General features: G+C 41.8%; 1 protein-coding gene across 1 annotated transcript in view; it reads left to right on the top strand.

Annotated features, from left to right (window-relative positions):
• Glg1 (golgi glycoprotein 1) overlaps nucleotides 1-19,470 on the top strand; it is a 105,895-nt gene that overhangs the window by 75,646 nt on the left and 10,779 nt on the right. Inside the window, exons 10-19 of the mRNA XM_028768519.1 lie at nucleotides 1,712-1,813; nucleotides 3,858-4,011; nucleotides 6,740-6,877; nucleotides 9,808-9,894; nucleotides 10,800-10,862; nucleotides 11,587-11,700; nucleotides 12,948-13,036; nucleotides 14,539-14,656; nucleotides 15,402-15,494; nucleotides 17,747-17,884. Of these exons, the coding sequence (XP_028624352.1) occupies nucleotides 1,712-1,813; nucleotides 3,858-4,011; nucleotides 6,740-6,877; nucleotides 9,808-9,894; nucleotides 10,800-10,862; nucleotides 11,587-11,700; nucleotides 12,948-13,036; nucleotides 14,539-14,656; nucleotides 15,402-15,494; nucleotides 17,747-17,884 (1,096 nt within the window). The remainder of the gene's footprint in view (nucleotides 1-1,711; nucleotides 1,814-3,857; nucleotides 4,012-6,739; nucleotides 6,878-9,807; nucleotides 9,895-10,799; nucleotides 10,863-11,586; nucleotides 11,701-12,947; nucleotides 13,037-14,538; nucleotides 14,657-15,401; nucleotides 15,495-17,746; nucleotides 17,885-19,470) is intronic.

The raw sequence follows: 19,470 nt of genomic DNA on the forward strand, positions 1-19,470 counted from the left end.
CACGTACGGTCTGGAGACCCGATGTAGGTTCACTACCCACATTGTATTTTATTTGCCAACACAGAGAGCATGCCCTCGAATGGCTTTTGAGTAGTTTAACATCTTGACTAAAATTTTGTTGATCATGGGTACACATAAAACTTTGGCTAAAACTAATATTGAGATTGAGACTTCTGACCTGCCTTACCCATGATATAGAGAGGCCAAAACCCAGAACAGTGATGGTGTTTGTTGACAGTGACTGGGCATATGTGGACCTCTCTATTAGTCATTGAGTAACCTCCTCTAATGCAGAGACTCTCAGAGTATCAGGATAAAGTGACACTTGGCACTCTGTCTTTCTCATTTTTGTTTGTTTGTTTGTTTGTTTGTTTTCCGAGACACATTTCTCTGTGTAGCCCTGGCTGTCTTGGAACTCACTTTGTAGACCAGGCTGGCCTCGAACTCAAAGACCTGCCTGCCTCTGCCTCCCAAGTGATGAGATAAAAGGTGTGCATCACTACGCCTGGCAGCTTAAGGTTTTTATGTTGGTAAAGGAGGTAGATGAGCATAGACAGAATGTTTATAGTATAACCATGGCAACCAGAAGAGGGATAGGGGAAGAGAAGGAGATTCATTTTACATGTTTGGGTATTTTCCCTGCATGTGTGTCTATGTACTGCTTACTTGCCTGGTGACACACGGTAGCCAGAAAAGGGTGTCAGATTTTCTGGAACCAGAACAGTAAAGGGGGTGCTGGGAATTGAACTGAATCCTGTTGAAGAACAGTCAGTGTTCTTAAACACTAACACATCTCTCCATCTCTGCCAGCTTTGATTAAATACAATGTGTATAGCTCTTTGTTGAGTCTTGATTTGAACAAGACATAAGATAGTTGAAAAAATTCACGATGTGAGGACAACAAGATTATGTTTGTTTGTTTGTTTGTTTGTTTTTCAAGACAGAGTTTCTCTGTGTAGCCCTGGCTATCCTGAAACTCACTCTATAGACCAGGCTGGCCTTAAACTTGGATGGAGATCCTCCTACCTCTGTTTCCCAAGTACTAGGATTAAAAGCATGTATCACTACTACCTGGCCTAGGTTTTTATTTTATATGATGTATTTCCCTTTTTATTGTTACTTTTGATATGACAATGATCTCAAGTTTTAGAGAAATAGGCTGAAGTATTTACTGAGGTTTGTTTCAAATATCAGCAAAAGACTCTGAGTTAAAACACATTTAGTAGGGGCTGGAGAGATTGCTCAGTGGTTAAGAGGACTGTCTGCTCTTCCAGAGGTCCTGAGTTCAATTTCCAGCAACCACATGGTGGCTCACAACCATCTGATGCCCTCTTCTGTTTTGTCTAAAGATAGCTACAGTGTACTCATATAAATAAATAAATCTTTACAAAAAAAACCAAAACATTTAGTTATGGGTTCACGATAGCTCTGGAGAACAGAAGTGGCCAGTACACTATTCTCTACTCTTGTATATGTTGGAATGTTTTCATACTAAATAAAAATAAAGCTGCTACACAGATCTTATGTGTGCAGAGTTTGAAGTCCAAAATGACTTAAAACTGTTAGGAGAAATAGTTACTGACAAGATCAGTTAATTTGTGTGATTCTCAGAAAAATAAATCCTATCACCCTGGGGAATGCGTATTGAAATGAGTTCTAAAGCCTGTGGCCAAAACACTTCTTTATTACAATTTACCTCTTTAATGACCAGGATTCTCTCATGTCTGATGGAACATTTATACACAGAGAAAATGGTGGAAGACTGTGAACACCGTCTCTTAGAGCTACAGTATTTCATCTCTCGGGATTGGAAGTGAGTATTTTAAAACCAGTGGAAGGCACTGCCTCATTCTGTTCCCTTGTGTAGTCAATATCAGAAGAATGGGTGTGTGTATGGGCAAGAATTTAATAGTTTATCAGTGTGTACATATGTATTATATGTGTCTGTTTGCCACAGTGAGCAGTTGGGAGTCAGAGGACAACTTTGTGAAGTCTGTTCTCTTCCCTCCACTCTTAAATAGGTTCTGAGAATAAAACTAGTATCACCAGGCTTAAACCATAAAGTGCTTTATCCACCGAACCATCTCACCAGTCCACACAAGTTTTTAAACCCAGGGCTTCATACTTGTAGAGAATACACTCCTTTACTAAGCTTTGTCCCCATACCCCACTTCTATAGTTTATAATAATAAGTAACAAATTAACAAATTCTTTCCAAATTCATGAGTAGCTAACTATGTCCAACCTCCAGAAAACCTATTCTTACTGCTTCTAGAGCAGTATCTAAAAGCAGAGTCAACCCACTTCCAGCTTGTACCAAGCATCCCTGTTCATCACTACTTTGGAAGTTGAACTCAAAACAGTTTCTTATAACACAAATATCTGTTGACAGAGCCATGGTACTTCTATAGACAGCAAGAGAATCTTCAACTCTGACTCTAAAATGATGACATTACATATGACAATTTGTCTTACCCTGTTAGCAAAATAAAAAGAAAGGAACTAGGAGTGTGCTCTGACAGTCAGAATCACTGTTTTTATTGGAGTGATACCTCCTCTTCTGGACTCAGTTCTCTTTTCCATATCCAGTGCTGCCAACACTGGGCTCCACTGTTTTTCTACTTCCCATAAGCTGCTTCCTGTTAACTAGTTTAAGTCAATATACTATAGTCTTTACTCTTTTGTGATGATTAATTTCTATTTTATTGACGTGTCAGTGGAAAAAGGTTACTTGAGGTTTCATGTGTTTTTATAGATTAGTCTGGAAGGCATTATGGCATATGAGTGCATATCTGTATATTGAGGGCTGAAGTAAGAGTATTGCAAGTTCAAGACAGCCCATGACTACATAGCAAGACCCTGTTTCAAACAAATAAATGGGTATGGAAAGGAATCAAAGGAAACTGGATGATTGCTTTCCTGAGCTTCCTCAAGCTATCTGAACTGGAATAACTTGAGTTTACTACACTTCTTCCTAGTCAAGACTGATTTCTCCTCCTCCCTTACTCTTTCTCATGTGATCAAAAACGCACTTCATAATCTCATAAAAGCTTAATGTTAGCTTCTCTCCTTCCATTAAATAGTTCCCCCTGTGGAGCCCTAGGAAAATCTCACTTGTTGCAAACCAGCACTCCCAGCACTGTGACATAGTGCTTACTTAATAAAGATGTGCTGAAAAGTAAAAAAAAAAAATAGTTCCCCCTACAGTTTGTAATAAAATGTGAACAGAATCAGGTGTTCCTTAGTGTGATTTAGAGAAAACAAGCAGGTTCAATACATGATCATGTCCTCAGATGATTCAGAATTAAATGTTTTATAACTTCATAAGCAATTTTCAGGTTAATTGAAGAAACCACCACTTTATCTTCCTTAAGAAGATTGAAAGATTGGTTTTGTTGTTGAGAGTGTCGTGAGTAGGAGGCGTTCCTATCATTTCTGATCTTGTTGAAGCTGGTATATCAGATAGAGTTGCATTGCAGTGTGAATTTCCTGGGCTAGCAGCAAACCTAGTTTTACTGTCTGCTGTCTGGGCCTGCTAAGTCTTACAGTAACAGTGGGTACCTTAGGGTCTTTGAGGAAGAGTCCATTTTCTTTATGAAGATTTCTATACATTGACTATTGTGTCATGAGCAGCATTCAGAGTGAGGTGTGCCTGCTTATGCCTGTAATCTCAGTTTAGGAAGTGAAGACAGGAGGACCAAGAGCTCATCCTTAGCTACAGAGCAGCTTTAAAGCCAGCCTGAATCATATAGGACCTTGTCTGAAAGGAGGGTCGGGGAAGCCAGCAAAAACCCTTAGAATGTATGAGAAGGAAAACACGGAAAGTCGTGCTTCTCTTTTAACTCTTAACCTTCTAGGTTGGACCCTGTTTTATACCGAAAATGCCAGGGAGATGCTTCCCGCCTTTGCCATACCCATGGTTGGAATGAGACCAGTGAACTTATGCCTCCTGGAGCTGTATTTTCTTGCCTGTACAGACATGCCTACCGCACAGAAGAGCAAGGAAGGAGGGTATGCCATCACCCTTGGTTCTTCCCACTATCATTAGTTTCCTACCTGTTCTGGTTTCTGTCATCACAAGGAGGCCTTGCAGGTATATGTGGTAGGATGGGAGGATGCTCTCCTACTAGAAATGCAGTCCTTCGGTGAGATCCCTGCCAGTATAGCTGTGCCACCAGCTTCTCTCCTGTGTGTTGGTTTGGTTTTGCTCTAAACGAAGGATGTGGGGAAACAGTCCTGGGCTTTCTCTTTAAATTTTCAAAATCCAAATTACAAATGGACAATTAAATTCTGCTGTTCTAACTTTATTTAGCTTTAAAGATCCATTAGAAGCTTTTAGCTTGGATACAAATGGTTCTTTAGGCTTCTACACCTTTGGCAGCAAAACACAAATGCTTTATATTGATGAGACTTCTCTGGCAATGGACTAGTTGGAGTAGAAGCTTCTTGGCATCTCCTTGCCCCAGTTGCTACCCTTTAAGATATTTGTGTGAACATTTTGTCTTCTGGTGCCACCTAGACATGCTGCTATGTCTCATTTTGAAATCTTTGTGTGTGTGTGTGTGTGTGTGTTTGTTTTTTTGTTTTTCAAGACAGGGTTTCTCTGTATAGCCCGGGCTGTCTTGGAACTCACTCTGTAGACCAGGCTGGCCTCGAACTCAGAAATCCGCCTGCCTCTGCCTCCTAAGTGCTGGGATTAAAGGCATGCGCCGCCACTGCCTGACTCATTTCGAAATCTTACTGAATTTTATTTCTGCATATGTTACAGATGTAGCCATGTTCTATATACCTGAATACAGATATCTCTTCTGATCCTAGTCTAAGTGTCTAGGATTCAGATTCAGGAGGTACAATTAGAAAATATACTATAATAGATAGCTAAAAGCCTGACTACCAAATTCTTATATTTTTATTCTTTCTCTCTCTCTCTCTCTCTCTCTCTCTCTCTCTCTCTCTCTCTCTCTCTCTCTCTGTGTGTGTGTGTGTGTGTTTATGTGTGTGTGTGTGTGTGTGTTTATGTGTGTTTATGTGTGTTTCTTGAAACAGGATTTCTGTCTTTAGCCCTGGATGTCCAGGAACTAGCTTTGCAGACTAGGCTAGCCCTCAGCTCACAGAGATCCACATGCTTTTGCCTTCCAAGTGCTAGGAATAAAGGTGTGAGCTCGAACTGCCCAGCTCAGTTTTTATTCTGTCATACCAAATGCTCCTATATCCTAGTATCTCTTGTAGGAAGTTCTTTCCCTTGGAAAGAAAGAATCAAATCCCTTATGCTAACTTTTCAGAATTTTATTATTATTATTATCATTATTATTATTATTTGTTTTTTTGTTTTGTTTTTGTTTTTCGAGACAGGGTTTCTCTTTATAGCCCTGGCTGTCCTGGAACTCACTCTGTAGACCAGGCTGGCCTCAAACTCAGAAATCCGCCTGCCTCTGCCTCCCAAGTGCTGGGACTAAAGGCATGCCCCACAACTGCCCAGCCTTATTATTATTTTTGAGATTCATTTTATGTATGTTAGTACACAATAGCTGTCTTCAGACACACACCAGAAGAGGGCATCAGAACCCATTACAGATGGTTGTGAGCCACCATGTGGTTGCTGGGAATTGAGCTCAGGACCTCTGCAAGGGTAGTTAATACTCTTAACTACTAAATTTTTTTTATTGCATTATTATTTTGTGTATACACACACACACACACACACACACACACACACACACACACGTCATAGTATGCATTTAGAAGCCAGAAGAAACTTGGAGAAGTTTGTTTCTTCTTCCATCATGTAAGTTCCAGGGATCACTGAGCTCAGTAGAGGTCACCTTTACCCACTAAGCCATCTCTCCACACCCTTTTTGCTAGCTATATATAAAACAAATACGTTTTAAAGAATTGAACTAAAATTCACAGAGCATAAAATTAATCTTTTTAAGGAAAAAATTCAATGACATTTATACATTCACAGTGTTGTACAAATACTGTCAAAATATTCTGTGACTCTGAAAGGGAACTCGTTGGGCCGGATTCAGTGGGTAATGTGCTTGACATCTGAAAGTTGTCCTCTGTTGTCCACACACACTTGTACAGCTACTATACTCACAGTCACAGATAAGTAAGAAATAAATGGATATAGTTAAAAAAAGTAAAATGAAGCCCCATACTTATTAATGAATTATGTCTATGACTCTACCTCAGGTAGGTGTGTTTTAGAATGAGAAGCTGGCTGTACTGTAACACCTTTTCTATGAGCTTCCAAGAGATCAGTTTTCACCTGACTCACCCTCTGCTCATTCCATGTAATTCACCTGTATTATACACAGCCCCAACTGTATGTAATAACTCATCATCTGTTGTTTCCTGCACGCAGCATGGATGTGTAAATCTTGCCTGAGTCAGATCTAATGTTTTATCCATACTCATAGAGAACCTAGGTTGCTTAAACAAAACCCTACTTTGAACAGATCTAGTTCACTTGTTTTCAGGATATTTTCAAAAAAGGACACCTTTGTTTGAATGGTTAGTGAAAATGCTGACTTAGAACAAACTTCTTGTAGAGTAGAGTTTCTATTCTAGCAGCTTCCTAATGCATTTAGTTTCTGTCCTAGAAGATATCATTTGGTTTGGTCAAAGTTTAAGGGGTAAACTACAAGCCTGGTTATTTATTAGTTTTCTCTGCCTAGGAGCTTCATGTATTTATTTCTGTTACCTTTAAAGTCTCTTGCTCATTCTCTCTCTGTAGCTCTCACGAGAATGCCGAGCTGAAGTCCAGAGGATCCTGCACCAGCGTGCCATGGATGTTAAGCTGGACCCTTCCCTCCAGGACAAGTGCCTGATAGACCTCGGGAAGTGGTGCAGTGAGAAGACAGAGACTGGCCAGGTCGGTAATGGCTTCCACCTGCTTTTCCTAAAGTCCCCATGACGGCCAGCACAGTGCTTGCTGGTGGGATTTGTTATATCTTTAGTGTTCTTTCCAGAAGAAACCCACCAGAGTTTTTTGTTTTTATATCTAAGAATAACTACATTTTTTCATATGTTTTTTTAATTCAATATTTTATTTATTTACATTTCAGATGCCATCCCCCTTCCCCATTCCCCCCACCCATTAATCCCTGATCCCATCCCTCCTTCTCCTTTTTTGCCTTTATACTGTTTAAATTACATGCAAGTATTAAGGTCAGTCCTAGGTTGAGGAACTAGCAATACAATAGATGCAGATAGTCCAGGAACAAGGAAGACAAGAAACCCAGATAATCAAAGAACATGCCAGACAATAAACAATTTTCATATGTTTTAATGTTATGGTTTCTGGATATTTACAGTTGATTATTTTACCTCTTTATTTAAAGCTTAGAGCGAAAGAGTCTAAGACGATGACTCAGAGGTTAAGAGCACTTTTTGCTCTTGAAAAGGACCCAGTTCAGTTCCCAGCACCTACATGCTGGCTCACAACTATCTGTAACTCCAGTTCCAGGGGTCCTGATTCCTTTCTTCTGACTTTTGCAGGCCTAGAAATGCACATGTTGCAAATACATGACATTCAGAAAAAACACTTACATATTTAAACTAAAATCTAAAAATTTTTAAAATGGAAGAAATCTTAGAACCAAAACATGTCCTGCTCTGGCGGAAATGTCAGATGTTGTGGTAGGCAGTGTTGGTGCTGGACATCCCATCTTCCTTAGCATATCTCCCTTTCCTCATTGTGACTCAGTTTTAATTCATTATTTTTTATTTTTTTAATTCATTTTCTAACAGGTATAGGTTACATTAAATCCTTTTGTAATAGCAGGTATAAGTATTCGTATGTGTCTGATATATACCAGTAGATAATGTGCTTGCCCTAAAACAGCCTACAAGATACATGGAAATGGAGGTATTTTTCTACTTAGTTGATCAAATTGAGACTCAGAGAAGAAAACTTCCTTATTAAAAACTCAAAACTAATTCTAAGTAAGAATTTATTTCATTATAACCTTTCCACAAAGAATAAACCAGAAAAGAGTAGCCTCAATACTTATGTGCCTTCTGTGATTGGTCTCTAAGGCTGTGTGTTTGGTTTGGGGTTAAGTGTTACTGGAAGTTATGAACAAGGCAGTAGTCTTCCTCATGAAGCAAGGTAATCAGTGAAGAGCAGGTACTTGCTAGAAAGACCCTAACATTAGAATCGGGACTGAACTTAGGCCTCTGGGCTTCCATTTATACCGTGACAGACCCCTTCTGGAATTTTCAAAGTCACATATAGCTAGACATGGTAGCACATGAGATTATTAAGTCTCAGAGCGCTGGGGAATTGGATGCAGGAGGATCAGTTCAAAGATAGCTTTGACAGCCAGGCATGGTTCACACCTTTAATCTCAGCACTCAGGAAGAGAGGCAGGCAGATCTTTGAGTTTGAGGACAGCCTGCTCTACATTAGGCAGTTAGATCCTGTCTCAAAAAACAAAAACAGGAAGAGATAGTCCTCGGCTACATAGAGAATTTGGAGCCAGCTGGGCTTCATGAAATGTTGTTTCACACAACAGGGACTAGACAGACAGCCAGATTGGTAAAGTGCTTATTGTACAAACATAGGTTTGATACTCAGCGCTCAAGAGAAAGCAGGGTGAGGGGGCTCTTTCTTATAACAGCAGCACCTGGGAAAGAGAAACAGGCAGGTCCCTGGAGCTCACTGTGAAACCAACCTAACCAAATTGGCAATCCCCCACATCCCAGTGAGAAACCTGCTCTCACAAACAGGTTGGACAGTTACTAAGGAACAACACCCAAAGTTGACATCTGGTCTCCGTGTGCATGTTGTGCACACACACCTCTACATGTATGTTATACCTACACATGCATGTAGTGGGGAAAGGACACAAGACCCTACCCTTCCCTGAAGATTATAGTCAGTAGATGACCATGAAGAAAATTTTTCTGCCTCTGCTTATCTGAGTGCTGAGATTAAAAGTGTGTGCCACTGCATCCAGCTGTGAAATTTTATTCACTAGTGTTAAGGTATCCTAGCAGTCAAGCTCCAGGGAATACCACAAAATTACACCACACAACAAATCTCACACAGGTTATATAGGGAAAAATATAGGACGGTGGCTGCCTGTACTAGGGAGAGAAGCAACAAAGACCTGAGCTGGAGACGGGCTTTCTATAAGGATTCTTGAGGGTAGAGCTTTCTAGGGTGGCCTGGGATTGGTACCATTTTGTTTCCTGATTTTGGGCTTGGCTGTATTCTGAGAGGATGAGGCCTGGCAATTGGCTGTCCTCAGGAGCTGGGCCTGGCCACTCCAGGACCTTGCAAGTAGTATAGACCATGCTTCTATAAATAAGCCTGTACCTAAGCCTCTATAAACAACACTAATTACTGAGTCACACACAGAGATACCAAGAAATTGTTGCGTTGGAGTTGGACATTTTAAAGAAGCACCATAATTACTTACCAAGGGTATTGGCTGTTGAGTATCATTTTTATCACTTGTGTACACGTGGCACATAGACATATGTGCAGGCAAAACATTCTTACACGTAATTTTTTAAAAAATAGCCTGCTAAAGTTTATAGGCTGGGATTTATAGTTTGAAGATAGCTGAATAATTCCCATTGGGCTTTCTGAATTTGCATGACTTATTGTACCACTTGGCCCTCAACCCCTAGGTTACATCAAGGAACATGTTACACCTTAATTTTACAGTCATATGAAGCCTTTGTGTTCAGTTTACTGAGGGAGTTTTAAAGGGAAGATGAGTACAAAGGAAGCAGAGAGTCCCACTTCCCCTGTTGACTTTCGTGACTGAAGGGCTTGCCTTTTATGTTCAGGAGCTTGAGTGCCTTCAGGACCATCTGGATGACTTAGCTGTGGAATGCAGAGACATCGTGGGCAACCTCACCGAGTTAGAGTCTGAGGTAAGTAGTGAGCAGCTCCCTAGAGAAGAGGGGCTGCCTGCATTACTTAGCACTTTTGTTCCCATGAGAACAAAATGAGAGAACATTTTCTTGTCAGTTTAATCCCAGCCCTTGGGAAGCAGATGCAGGTGGATTTCTGAGTTTGAGGGCAGCCTTGTCTACAGAGCAAGTTCTAGGACAGCCAGGATTGTTACAGAGAAATTTTGTCAAAACAAAACAAACAAACAAAAACGACAAAAGAAACAAAAGGGATGTGAAGGAGAAGAAGAAAGTAGTCATCCGTTGTGCTGAGGCCTGACCCCTCTATCACAGCCATACAGAAGTTAGCTCTTTGGTCTTTTTCTTCAAAGTTATCATGTATTAGAGCTTTCTCACTTGAGAAAAGATAGCTCCTGCACTTCAGGTCTGAATCACATTTAAAAGCAATCTAAGCAGCCATAGTCTCTTTAATCTGAGGCTATTTTAGTGGGGTCATTTGGTACTATTTCTATGCTTAATAAAGTCTTGGGACTTCCAGTTATACATGAAAGATTAAACACATGTTTATCCCTCTTATACCCTGAAACCTACTAAAATATAAAACATGAGATTAAAAGGCCTAATAAGTATAGACAGTACTGTTCAGAAATAGAGAGATCATAAAAACTCTAGAGAACTTGCATGCTCTAATATTATTGCCAAGTATTTCATCTCCCCGTTCTTAATTCTGCCTCTTCAGTTGTTCAAGGTGATGAAGAATCTGCCTGCCAGGCACTTTCATGCCAGCACTCAGGCAGAGGCGAGTGGATCTCTGAGTTCTAACTGCAGCTACATAGTTAAGACAGGGATACACACAGAGACACCTATAGCCTCCTCATCCCTGGCCTTTGTATAGCAGAATAATTGATCTATTTTATCTTCTACAGGATATACAAATAGAAGCTTTGCTGATGAGAGCCTGTGAGCCTATAATTCAGAACTTTTGCCATGTAAGTGATGTCTGTAGCAACAAGGGTTGCTAACAGAATCTAATTTAATGGGACTTTGGGCCCCAAGGGTGTGGGTTCATCTCTGTCTTCAGCATACTTTGCTGTTGAATGTATAACCAGCTTTAGCAAGTAAAATTCGGAACTGTAAACAAAATCAAGGGAGAGGCCAACATCCAGGAACCCTGTTTGATTTTAGAACTTAATTCCAGCAGTTGGTAGCACTCTGTACTGGAGCAATGTGTGGCTAGCAGCAGTGGATGAGGTGACTTTATGAGAAAAGATACAAGAGGGAAACTCCAGGGTGTGGCTGAGTTGCTTCTCAGGAACTATTAGCACTGGGAGTAACTACTAACTGTGTCCATTATACCTTGGAGCTGAGGGACTCCCTCACTTGTTTCTTACTCACCCTTTCCTAGATTGTAGGAGGGAAGTACATTTAGTAACCTTTAAGATCTGACAGATAGGGATCATCCCTGAAACCGCTGCTGGCATTATACAAGGAAATAGCGAGATAGCTCTCACCGAGGGTATTCTTGCTTCATGAATTTTATTCTGCTGAATTGCACTCTTTCCTGATTTCACAGGTTTGGTTTTAAAAAAATTATGACGTATCTTGATTTTGAAGACTTTGAGGGTCACTCCTATTCACATTTTCATGGATGGCACTATAGATTGTATTGTTAATTGCGACATGTAAAGTGTACATGTGTGCTCTCTTCCCCAGGATGTGGCAGACAACCAGATCGACTCTGGGGACCTGATGGAGTGTCTGATCCAGAACAAGCACCAGAAGGACATGAATGAGAAGTGTGCTATTGGCGTCACTCACTTCCAGCTGGTCAGTGCCCTTCCTGTCTCGGCTGCTGTGGCAACCGCGGGATACCCGTCTCCTGCCTTACAGCAGCCACGCAGCTCTCCTCTTCCCGAACTTCTCAGTAAATGGGACTTTTCTCAACAGATTAGCATATAGTGAAATGTAGTGAAATGAGGCCTGACCCTAGGAAACATTCATTACAGGAGGGATAGAGACAGAGGGACAGAGGGACAGAGGGACAGCAGCTCCTGCTCTGCCTGTAATGCTCACGTTAAGTGGTACTATATCGCGGGCATCTGTAGTGCTGTGTGGGGGGTGTGCGTCAGTGCCTGGACCCTGGTGCCTCTCTTCTGCTCCTACTCTGTTCTCTCTCTCTCCTCTCTCTCTCTCTCTCTCTCTCTCTCTCTCTCTCTCTCCCTCTCTCTCCCTCCCTCCCTCCCTCCCTCCCTCCCTCCCTCCCACTGTGTACTGAGGATTAAACCCAGGGCCTCACCTTACAAAGCAGTTTTCCACTACACTAAATCCCGACACAGCACATCTGCTTTTTTTTTCTTCTTTTTAAATCATTCAACTTGACTTACCATTTGAACAATATGGTTGGGCTACACTCTCGGTAATAAGAAGAAGCTAAGGAAGTTGGGTATAGCAAGCACTTTGTTCAGAGAGGATGACTTGTCAGTCAGCTGAGGTTATTAACTGTTTTTCAGAGCCAGTAGGCCCTATGCTTGCATTCCATTATGTTAATGGACTCTTGCCCTGCTGGCATGTAGACTCTAGTAAAAGATGCCAGAGCAGGTATAGTATATGTCACAGCTGCATGATCAGCTCTGGTTTAAGGAAGAAAATCAAAGCCAGAACAGAGGTTGTGGAATGAAGGGACTGCAAGAGAACACACTAAGACAGAACCCTCAGGGGATAGCAGCATAAATTATGTTTGTGCCAGAGGAACACTGTCGACATGGTGAGCTCAGATGTGGAAGGAGGACCAGTGTGCTGTCACAGGGGAGACATGAGATCTCAGCAGACTATGAAAGATCTATGACCAGGCTGGCCTCAAACTTGCTATATAACCAAGGATGACATTGAACCTCTAATTTTCCTGTGCTGTGTCTGTCTCCCAGGTGCTGGTGTCCAGGGCATGTATTTTTTGTAGTGCCAGTTTCATGTATGCTAGCCAGTTGCATCCTCAGTGATTGTTGTTTGGCTGAAATGTCACTCATTGTTCTTAATTGTAACTTGCAACAGAGCTGGTTTTCTTTCTCATCTTTCAGGTACAGATGAAGGATTTTCGATTCTCTTACAAGTTCAAAATGGCCTGCAAGGAGGATGTGTTAAAACTTTGCCCCAACATAAAAAAGAAGTATGTATCTCTGATTTGATTTGTTCTGCTTCCCAAGCCTCCCTGAGCTACTGAGTGAGTGTGTAGGGTATGAGGCCCAGAGGCCTCCTGTGTCTCTATTTGGTGGTCTAATAAAACTGGCATTGTCTGCAAGACCATGGCCACAGCTGCTGACAGCCACACTTGTCCATGGCCATAGGTATTCTCAAAAGAAAAGCTCCTGGAGTATGGGAATACTCTTGATTTTTTTTTTCTCTAGGCTCAGACCATCTGTCTGAGTCAGGTGTAGGGAGCACTCAGAAAAGGAGATAACTGGAACAGCCTTTTCCCAGCATCACCACAGTGTGTCATTTCTGCAGAGAAGCAGCACAGGCCTCAATGATGTAGAGCTCTGGGGGGGAGGTGGAGCTTGACTCGCTTGGGCACTAGGTCTTCATGAGGAAACTGATAAGCTTTGACAGTACGGCTGCCCCAATCTTACAAGTTCTGAGGGGAGGAAAACCATGTTACTAGGACATATTTTCCCTTTTGTGACCAGGTTCCCATTTTGGACAGGTTTTTTTTCTCCTGTAACTTTAATGAACCTTTCACAGGGTGTGAATGTTAAGAGCACCATTCTTGCTATGGTCACATTGCCCTTAATAAACAAGTATTGAATTGTCCTATCACATATGCTCTGTGCGGCCTCTGTTCCAGTCAGAGAACTATAATCATCATTCAGGCTACTGACTTCTGAAGATGCAGTGGGGCCATGTTCTAAAGCCACAGTGAGGCTTAGACTACGGATAGTACCAACCACTGTACAAACCTTCCCTATACTCACATACCTATGGCAAAGTTAACTTAGATAAATTAGCTACAGTAGGAAAATAGGTACTAATTATATGGGCAGTTGGGGTGGCACACGTCTCTAATATCAACTCAGGAGACGAAATAAGAAGACAATGAGGTCCAGGCCATTCTGGCATATATTGTGAGACCCTGATTGTTATTATTGTTGTTTTTATTTTAAGAACAAATTAAAACAATATACTCTATGAATATAGAGCTGGGAGGTAATGGCATATGCCTTTAATCCCAGCACTCAGACAGAAGTGGCAGTTGGCTCAAGGCCAACCTGGTCTACATAGTGTATTCCAGGACAGCTAAGGCTATACAAAGTAACCCTGTCTCAAAAAAAAAAGTTATATGACTGTAGATATAATATCTATAGCTATATCCATAAGAATCTTGGCATACTTTTTTCTCTTACAAATTTGAAACTTCACCTTTTCAATTAAAGGACATGAGTGTTTATTTGCCATATCCAGGGTCTGGTCTTTTTGAGCCATTGTTAATAAGGGGAACAGATGAATTATTTAAAACAACAACAGCAAAACTTACCAAAAAAAGACATTTAAAATCACAGCTATCTGTTTATGAATGAACTCTGAGCAAATAGTGTGGCCCCTGCCCCTGTTTCAGCCTAGTACTTGGGCGTTCACCCCACTGCAGGTGGTTTAACACTTCTCCTTCCATGGCAGGGTGGATGTAGTGATCTGTCTGAGCACCACTGTGCGCAACGACACTCTGCAGGAAGCCAAGGAGCACCGGGTGTCGCTCAAATGCCGCAAGCAGCTTCGTGTGGAGGAGCTGGAGATGGTAATGCCTCCAGGAGCCACAGTTGTAGTGCTTAGTCAGCTGCGGGGAAGCATTGTGTAGGGACAGTTGGAAATCTTCCCATGTGTTAGCTTCTTTACTGTTTTGAGTGTGGTTTTAAGTGATTGAACATTTCTTACCACACAACACTGGAAGCCAAACTAGGACAGACTCAGAGTTTAGTCCCTGCAGTCACTGAGTCAGTACTATCGTCAAGGACAGAGGTCTTTCCTGTACACTCAGTTGCCTTTGGCTTCATCCTAAGGCTGGTCCTCTGGCCGCAGGGTGGCTGCATCGCAACCACAACTTCACTTTTCATCTCCAGCAAGAAAGGAAGAAAAGGGAACTCCACCTCCTCTCCCTTAAATCTCAGTGTGTCAGCTTGGGGGCTGTGGCTGCTGTACAAGTGGCCCATCTGAAACAACTGAGGATGGGGTGGGGGGGAAGGGAACAACTTCAGCCACCGTTGTAAAGCATGAGACAGAGTCACAAGTGAAGTTTTACCATGTGACACTTAGTGCGCAGTCACCTAAAAAAGCCATTCGTCAACAAACAAGTCTCTAAAAATTTGACATCTCCATGGGGCTAGAGAGATGGCTTAATGGTTAAGAGCACTTGCTACTCTTACAAACTGACCTGAGGTCAGTTCTTGGCACCTAAAATAATAAAAGTAAACCTTAAAAAAAAACTGACATCTCCAGCTTAAAATCCTCTCATTTCTCTCCCACACGGACTCTTTCTCATGCAGACAGAGGACATCCGTTTGGAACCGGATCTGTACGAAGCCTGCAAGAGTGACATCAAGAACTACTGTTCTACAGTGCAGTATGGAAATGCTCAGGTACCGTCTTTAGTTACAGAGCTCAAGTCAGGCGCTCTACTTCTTTCTTCCCTTTTGTAATTGCTACATATTAGTTGTTCAAAATAAAGTGTTTTCTGACGACATTTTTATATGTGCATGTGATATACCTTGATCATATTGACTTCTTTATTCAGCTCTCTCACTGCCTACCCGTGATCTGCGTGTTCTTTCCTGATAGCACCTCACACAGAAATTTTTGTGTGTTTGATTTTTAGGACAAGATATCATGTTACCCAGCTAGCCTCAGACTCCCTAGGTAGCTTACAGTGGGTGTCTTCAACTACCAGTCCACCTGGCTTAAACTACCTTGTCCAGCACTGCAGGGGAATCCCTATTAGACATCAAGTTAAAATAACCTGTGAGGTTTTTCAAATAATATAGAAGCAAATCCTGGAATCACCCGGGTTGAAATTCAGGTTTTTATGATTTTTTAAAAATGTCTGCTTATTCAGCTATCAAGTCCCAAGCTAGGTTCTTTAACCTCTGAGATGCTTTCTTCCCTGTCTTTTGTCTATGTTTGCCAGTACAAAGTCTGAGTTCTGTTTCTCTTTTTTTGTAGTTAGTCTTTCTATTAGGTTTGAGTTTCTGTTTGATGACGTATAATTTTGGTGGAAATGAGTCCAGGCAGGATCTTGTTCTCTAACATGCTGGGCACTTGTCAGAACAGATTCTTCGTCTGGGTGCCGTTCTTTCAGATAGAGCTCTGTTTTCCCTTATGCCAGAATTCCTGTGGACAGGTGGTGCACCAGGTCTGTCCCTAGTGATTTTTTTCATTTGTCATTGGTTTCCAGTCTTGGTTACTTTGTGTTGTATTTGAGGTGATAACTCAGTTTACCCAGACTAATAATTATTCTTCAATTCTCTCTTCCATTCTCTTCCCTTCCTCTTCCTTCCCCTCCCCTCCCTACCTCTCTCTGGCTTTTATTTTTTGAAACAGAGTTTCTCTGTGTAACCCAGGCTGTCATGGTACTCAATGTTTAGATCAGGTTGGCCTTGGACTTAGAGAGATCCACCCCTTTGTCTCTGCCTCCCAGGTGCTGGGATTAAAGGCCTTTGCCACTGCTGCCAGACTTATCTCTCAGTCTTTAAACAGCACTATTGGGCATTTTCAGTTCTTAAATCTCTGCTTGCTTCTTTTTATAACTATGTATTCTAGATTCTTACTTATCATTTTCTTCTGTATTGCTTCTAGGACATTACCTGTGTTTTTGCATTTTCTTTGACTGGTCTATTTCCTTTTCCTCTCAGGCGTGAGTTCTTGGCTTCTGTATTCTTTCTTTCTTTTTTTCTTTTTTTTTTTTTTTTTTTTTGGTCTTTTTTTTTTTTCGAGACAGGGTTTCTCTGTGTAGCCCTGGCTGTCCTGGAACTCACTCTGTAGACCAGGCTAGCCTCAAACTCTCGAACTCAGAAATCCGCCTGCCTCTGCCTCCCAAGTGCTGGGATTAAAGGCGTGCTCCACCACCGCCCGGCTTCTGTATCATTTCTTAAGGTATCAGTGTGCTTGAACTAGTTGATGGCTTCTGGTTGTGCCTAAAGTCCTTCAGAGAAGTGTTGTGACTTCATGCTGCAGCCCTAGCATCGGACTGCTTCCCGTCTGCTTTTCCTAGTTACATATCTTTATATCTAAGCTTTGGTAAAGCTTAGATCCCCGTCCCGGGGATGCTCTTTACAGTGCCACCTCACCTGCTGTCACAGCTCTTCATAGTTTGCCCTCAAGATGGTATTTGCCATGGAGGATTGGGTACAGTTCACACTTAGCATCTAACACTGTTCTTACAAATATATGTTGAGTTTGATCAAATTTCTAGACTTGCTCTCTAGTGAGAGTAGTCAAATGTGTGCTCCACAAGGAATCCTTACAAGGAATGGCTCGGGAAGGCAGAAGAACTCAGAAAGCCTAAATGGGTTCCCTTTTAGATTCCAGTACCACCTGCCAATCACTCTGAATGTTTGTCTTTTGGTTCACTATCGGCCCTGAGGTCATATAAGTCAATGAGTATAATTTTCCTTAATGAGAAAATTCTCATTCCTATTGCCTAGAATTAGAAACAAAAGGTCCTGGGTTGGAAAAACAGTGGAGTGTCGTGTGCTGAAGTGAGTGTGTCCGTCAGAATAGATGACTTCCACCTGATACACTTCCTAACTCTTACATTACACGTAACTGTTAGTTAATAGATGAACTGTGAATTTCTAGTATATTTCCTAACTCAGCCGTAACTCTTCTATTGTAGATTATTGAATGTCTAAAAGAAAACAAGAAGCAGCTGAGTACCCGTTGCCACCAGAAAGTATTTAAGCTGCAGGAGACAGAGATGATGGATCCAGAACTAGACTATACACTCATGCGAGTCTGCAAGCAGATGATTAAGGTAAAGGACCAAAGACGACCTAAGTGACAGTAACAGTGGGACCCCGTTCCTTTGTGTCCTGTTAAACACTGCCAATGTGGTGATGCCCTCAGCTGTGGTTTGGATGCTGCTCATGTTGGAAAAATCACAGAGCTGAGCTAACTAGCTTTGCATTGAACAATGCACAGTTGAATAGGTTGCCAGGATAGGTGGGCTGAGAAAGCCACAATCCAGTGTTTTCTTCAGAGCATTTTTCACACTCTCAAGATGTTGTTTTCTGTTCAAAATTTTTACACTTTATTTTATGTATATGAGTCTTTTGCCTGCATGTATGAATGGATACTGTATATGTGCCTGGGGCCCACTGAGACCAGAGGAGCATTGCAGTTCCTAGAATTAAAGTTACAGGTTGTTGTAAGCTGCCACGTGAGGACTGTGAACTGAACCCAGATCCTCTGTAAGAAGAGCAAATGCCCTTATCCACTAGCCATCTCTAACCTGTAAAATGTGTAGGTATTCTATATTATTCGTTTGCTTCAAATAATCCTCCAGTGACTGTTTGTTGGTTTGAGTTTTTTAAGACAGGGTTTCTCTGTATGGCCTTGGCTGTTCTGGAATTTTTTCTGTAAACCTAATGGCTTCAAATTCACAGAGATCTGCCAGCCTCTGCCTCTGGAATTAAAGGTGTGTGCCACCACCACATGGCTTAAGGTGAATTTTCTTGGGTTTTGTTGTTGTTGTTGTTGTTGTTTGCTTTTTTTTGTTTTTTGTTTTTGTTTTTTCGAGACGGGGTTCTCTGTGTAGTCCTGGCTGTCCTGGAACTCACCCTGTAGACCAGGCTGGCCTCGAACTCAGAAATCCGCCTGCCTCTGCCTCCCAAGTGCTGGGATTAAAGGCGTGTGCCACCACCACCCGGTCACAGTGAATTTTCTTAACGTGCCTATGTATGCAAAGAAATTAAAGAAGTGCAAAGAAACTTTAATAAAATTCCTCGTTTCCTTTAAAATACCTGATTCTATCAATAACTGTCAGTGGGAATTTAATGTTTATTTATTTGTGTGTGTTTGCACTCACATGCCAAAGAAAGAAGAAGGGAGGGAGGAAAAACACAAATGTTAAATAAGCAAGGGAGACCTCGTGGTGAACGAGGGGTCCTAAGCAGAGTTTGAGTTGCCGTGACCAGACATGTAGATTGACAAGTAAAGGTGGAGCTCATACCAGCCGCACGCTGAGCTCTGACTGAAGGAGCAGAGAGTGTACAGGGGCTGACCTCACACTGGTGGATTACAGTCCCAACACTTGAGGTTAGGGTTAGTCCTAACCCTAACCCTAACCATGAGTCCCAACATGGATCCTTACCTCAAATCTCTGTTCACTGTGGTTAGCAGTTATTCCTAAGTATTACCGCTGTGGTTGGGTAGGTGCAGCCTGAGGGCGGGATGACTATTATATTCATATTCACCAAGCAGTTGCACTTGTGAAACGGCCTGCACTGTGACACAGCCGTAGCAATAGGAACTAAAGCCATGCAGAATGTACATCCTGTATGGTTGATGTCCAGTGTTGGCAGAGAGAAGTGTGAGAAATGCAGGAGGGGCCCTGGGGCT

The sequence above is a fragment of the Grammomys surdaster genome, unplaced genomic scaffold (genome assembly GCF_004785775.1).
Source record: "Grammomys surdaster isolate TR1022 unplaced genomic scaffold, NIH_TR_1.0 187, whole genome shotgun sequence".
In the NCBI taxonomy this organism is placed as follows: Eukaryota; Metazoa; Chordata; class Mammalia; order Rodentia; family Muridae; genus Grammomys; species Grammomys surdaster.